Genomic DNA, 5,000 nt, shown 5'->3' with positions numbered 1-5,000 from the left:
GGAGGGACCAACTCCATATTAATGCCCATGATTTTGGAATGAGATGTTGGACGAGCAGGTGTCCACATACCTTAGGTCATGCAGTGTATGTCTCTGGTTTCTACCAGTGTTATATCATTTCCTCCACCAGAGGGTGACATAGCCTAGGTTACCAATGCCAGAGCCATAACATCAAAGCAAGGTTACTTTAGTTTTGTGATTTCCTATTCGTTTTTATTTCTATTCGTTTTTAGATTTTTATTAGGAATTCAGTTTAGTTTCAGTTCGTTTTCAGACTTGATTTACTCGTTTTAATTCAGTTTCAGTTCTATAAAAACATATATATTTCGTTTTATATTATTTAGCTTCAGTTCTAGATGATGGGTAGGAGGCTAGGAGCAATGCATATGTTGTAGACCTATAGCAGGGGTATTTCAGTACTATTTATTAATGTGTTGTAGACCTATAGCAGGGGTACTGCAGTACTATTTATTAATGTGTTGTAGACCTATAGCAGGGGTACTCCAGTACTATTTATTAATGTATTGTAGACCTATATGTGTTGAGGATCAGTGTTGAGGATCAGCGGGGTGGAGATGTTGTTTCCTACCTTCACCACCTGGAGGCGGCCCGTCAGAAAGTCCAGGACCCAGTTGCACAGGGCGGGGTCGAGACCCAGGGTCTCGAGCTTAATGACGAGTTTGGAGTTACTATGGTGTTAGTCTCTCAAAGCACTTCATGATGACAGAAGTCATTGCAATGGGACGGCAGTCATTTAGTTCAGTTACCTAAGCTTTCTTGGGAACAGGAACAATGGTGGCCATCTTGAAACATGTGGGGACAACAGACTGGGACAGGGATTGATTGAATATGTCCGTAAACACACCAGCCAGCTGGTCTGCGCATGTTCTGAGGACGCGGCTGGGGATGCCATCTGGGCCAGCAGCCTTGCGAGGGTTAACACGTTTAAATGTTTTACTTGCGTTTGCCACGGAGAAGGAGAGCCCACAGGCTTTGGTAGCGGGCCATGTCAATGGCACCGTATTGTCCTCGAGCAAAGAAGTTGTTAATGAATCCGATTGGTCAGAACAGCGTTGTATTGACCTGAGCATGGGCGTTTCCTGTTTTGGTTTCTGTGTATAGGCTGGGAGCAACAAAATGGAGTCATGGTCAGATTTTCCGAAGGCAGGGCGGGGGAGGGCTTTGTATGCATCGCAGAAGTTCTAGTAGCAATGATCCAGAATGCTACCAGCTCGTGTCATGCATTCGATATGCTGATATAATTTAGGAAGTCTTGTTAACAGGTTAGCTTTGTTAAAATCCCCAGCTACAATAAATGCAGCCTCAGGATATGTGGTTTCCAGTTTACATATAGTCCAGTGAAGTTATTTCAGGGCTGACGAGGTATCTGCTTGCGGGGGTGATCTACACGGCTGTGACTATTATCGATGAGAATTATCTTAGAAGATAATGCGGTTGTAAGGAATTCTAGGTCAGGTGAACAAAAGGACTTGAGTTCCTGTATGTTTTGATTACACCATGAGTTGTTAATCATAAGGCATACACCCCACCCTTCTTCTTACCAGAGAGATATTTGTTTCTGTCGGCGCGATGTGTGTTGAAAGCGGGTGGCTGTACCGAATCTGACAATATTTCCTGAGTGAGCCATGTTTCAGTGAAACAGAGAATGTTACAATCTCTGATGTCTCTCTGGAAGACAACTCATGCCTTAATTTCGTCCACCTTGTTATCTAGAGATTGGACATTGGCGAGTAATATACTCGGAAGCGGTGGATGGTGTGATCGCCTTCTGAGTCTGACGCTTAGGCCGCTCCGTCAGCCTCTCCTGCAGCGACCACACTGTTTTGGGTCGGTCGGCCTCTGGGATAAGATCGCATGTCCAGGGTGGAAGGTCTGAACAAAAGATCTGCGTGGGGAAAGTTGTATTCCTGGTCGTAATGACAGTAAATTGACATCCAATAGTTCTTCCGACTGTATGTAATAACACTTGAGATTTTCTGGTCTAACAATGTAAGAAATAGTACATAAAAAAACGAATAGTTTTCTAAGGACCTGAAGCGAGGCGGACATCTCTGTCGACGCCATCTTTGATGTAAAAATCGGAGTATAATGCTTGTATGGATGTCAACCCCAACACGTTTGTGTCATTGTCACCAATCAACTGCATTACAGTTAGAAACGACTGACTACCACCGATTTCTGTATGCTAGCAAATGCTAACCAGTTTACACGAACGAGAGTTCGAATTTAACAGTCACTTCTAAACATGAAAAGGGACAACTTCTACATGTTATGCAGTCAAATACATTCAAATGGAACTTCAGTAACCACATTGCAGGCCTGTTACAAAACATAAATCGTGACGGATTTCATGAATATACACTTTGTTAGATCGAATTTGTTGAAGGTGTGCAAATCTGGTCAATGGCACGTCTGCGTTCCATTGAGTCCTTTACCCCACCTATTGGTGGCAGATTTTCATGCAAATATTCTAAAATCCACATTTTCCCACCAATGGTGTTTCCAGCAAACTGATTTGCTGCTGATAAAAATCAGTGTGTGATGACGTAGTGCACACAAAATAAAAATCTAAAGTGAACGCGTTTCCATCGTATTTTCAAGTCGACCAATATTTTTTTCACAAAATAAAAAAGATTTGTTAAATGGCAAATGTGCCTCCTCTGGTCTTGGCAAGTGCTCCCTAGCCAACAGCTCGCGTGTACAATACGGGTAGGCTGTGGCGGTAGGCTAGTCTACATGATGACATTATTATGGATAAGAGCGAGAATATTTTTATTTGTCAAATGGCAGTCAAAAATCGATCATCATGTCACCAGGATCAGGCACTCAATATTTATTGGAAAGGAGCATCAAGATCACCGTGCACTTTTACCAACCTTTTGAAGCTAATCCTAATTTATTTCATTTGTAACGTAATAAATTGCATGGTTTCCGGAGTCGTAGTGGGAGGACCACACACCATGTCACCACGTGACTCCAAGTTTACTTTGATATGATGGTTATTATATCAATATTTGCGCAGAAAGGCGTTTCCACCACCATTTCTCACATAATTCATTTTACAGACACAAAAAGATGTCGAACGAATAAATGATCTTTTTTTTTAAAACAATTTTACAGAAACTTCCTGTTTCCATCACAGCTGTGTGATTTAAAAATATATATATATATGGTATGACTTTACTAGCATAAAAACTGTAGATGGAAACGTGGTTACAAACTAGGCCTATTTGAAACATTGACATCTACTGGCAGCATTTGCCAGCCAGATTCATCAGGTCGAAAACCCCATTAGATTTGTGCCCCCCCCCATTTTGCAGTCAAAGACAATAGTTTAATTATAGTTATAGTTAAGTAATCTTTTTCCAAATTATTTAATTTGACTATATATTTTTTCCAATATTAGTTTCAGTTTTCGTAAAAAATATAATAACCTTCTTACAGAGTATGACATGTGACTCTGGTTTATGTGTCAAACCACGGCCCAATCCCAAATCAACCGATCTGTGTGTAGTGGCTGACAGGAAATGTGTCTTTTTCCAGAACCTCTCCAACAACCACCTCCAGTCAGCAGGATCTAAACGCATCTGTAAAATGCTGTTAGACAATGTCTCCGTCAAATCAATCAACCTATCAGGTGCTGTATAGTTGTATCTATGGCCTACTGTATACACACACGTTGAATCGTTGTCTACATGTATGTAAACATTAAAGCTTTCCTCAACCAGGAAATGGGTTCGTCGACGCTGATGCCAAAAGGTTGGCTGACGCTCTGGCAGTAAGTTATCTTTTTATATCTCTCATGAATCACCAGGAGGGCGTTTCAAAAAACACATACAAAGAGCTACTGTAGAAATCTGGTAACTTTCCACAAATTCCCTGTTTTGGGGGATGGGGGGGGGGGTAGCAGATTTGTGCAACCCTATGACTCTTCCCCCTCCAACAGAACAACTACAGGCTGAAAGACCTGGACCTGAGTCATAACCAGTTCTGTGACACGGGGGGAGAACACCTTGGACAGATGCTAGGTAAGACGGTGGATGTGGCTGGATCGCATTAGTGGAAACCAAGACTGTTCTCAGGGCAGGTTTACGAGCAGAAGTGACTTTTCGTAGCAGGTTAGGATAACTTAAGCAGCAGGTTAATAAGAGAATTTACGTAGCAGGTTAGGATAACTTAAGCAGCAGGTTAATAAGAGAATTTACGTAGCAGGTTAGGAGAATTTAGATTAAGGTTTGGAAAAGGGCTAGGGTTCGCTAAAATGCTACAATTGTCAACGACTCGCCGCCAACATATCTAGATACAACCTGCCCTGAGAACAGTCTTTGTTTCCACTATGCTGCGTCAATGTGTCTCTGTCAAATGGCACCCTATTCACTCTTTAGTGCACTACATTTGACCAGGGCCCATAGGGAATAGGGTGCCATTTGACCAGGACCCATAGGGAATAGGGTGCCATTTGACCAGGGCCCATAGGGAATAGGGTGCCATTTGGGATGCATTGGGAGTGTTACTCCCATTACAGGTCCCGAGGGACACCTGTGAGTGCATGTTTCCTCTCCATACTTCTGATCAACAGCACTCAGTCTGATAATTGATGAATAGGACATCTCATCACTTTTGCCCGAATCAATTGTAAATTCCCTTTTTTTCCCAACTGATTTGTTGATTGGCCCGTTTTTCTTTCCTCTCAGCCAATAACGAGGGCCTGGAGATGCTGGACCTGAGCTGGAACCATTTGAGGATGAGTGGAGCCGTGACACTGTGTGCTGGACTAAAGGTAGTCTTAGTATTATCTGGCTAAAAGTCATAGAAACGCTGACCTCCGCTGTCCACTCCTCTTCTGTGCCACAATCTCCTCCCCTATCCACCCTCCTCTCCCATCCTCCTCCCCTCATCTCCCCTCCTCCTCTCTAAATCCCCTCCCCTATCGACCCTACGATCCTCCTCCCCTCCTCTCCCATCCTCCTCTCTAAATC

The 5,000-nt window shown here is 42.9% G+C and overlaps 1 protein-coding gene across 1 annotated transcript in view; it reads left to right on the top strand.

The window, feature by feature from the left end:
- LOC139399226 (leucine-rich repeat-containing protein 74A-like) overlaps window positions 1-5,000 on the top strand; it is a 20,108-nt gene that overhangs the window by 2,002 nt on the left and 13,106 nt on the right. Inside the window, exons 4-7 of the mRNA XM_071144740.1 lie at window positions 3,565-3,658; window positions 3,750-3,799; window positions 3,968-4,049; window positions 4,716-4,801. Of these exons, the coding sequence (XP_071000841.1) occupies window positions 3,565-3,658; window positions 3,750-3,799; window positions 3,968-4,049; window positions 4,716-4,801 (312 nt within the window). The remainder of the gene's footprint in view (window positions 1-3,564; window positions 3,659-3,749; window positions 3,800-3,967; window positions 4,050-4,715; window positions 4,802-5,000) is intronic.

Source organism: Oncorhynchus clarkii, unplaced genomic scaffold (assembly GCF_045791955.1).
Source record: "Oncorhynchus clarkii lewisi isolate Uvic-CL-2024 unplaced genomic scaffold, UVic_Ocla_1.0 unplaced_contig_9434_pilon_pilon, whole genome shotgun sequence".
Classification (NCBI taxonomy): domain Eukaryota; kingdom Metazoa; phylum Chordata; class Actinopteri; order Salmoniformes; family Salmonidae; genus Oncorhynchus; species Oncorhynchus clarkii.
This window is presented reverse-complemented; position numbering and strand designations above follow the sequence as displayed.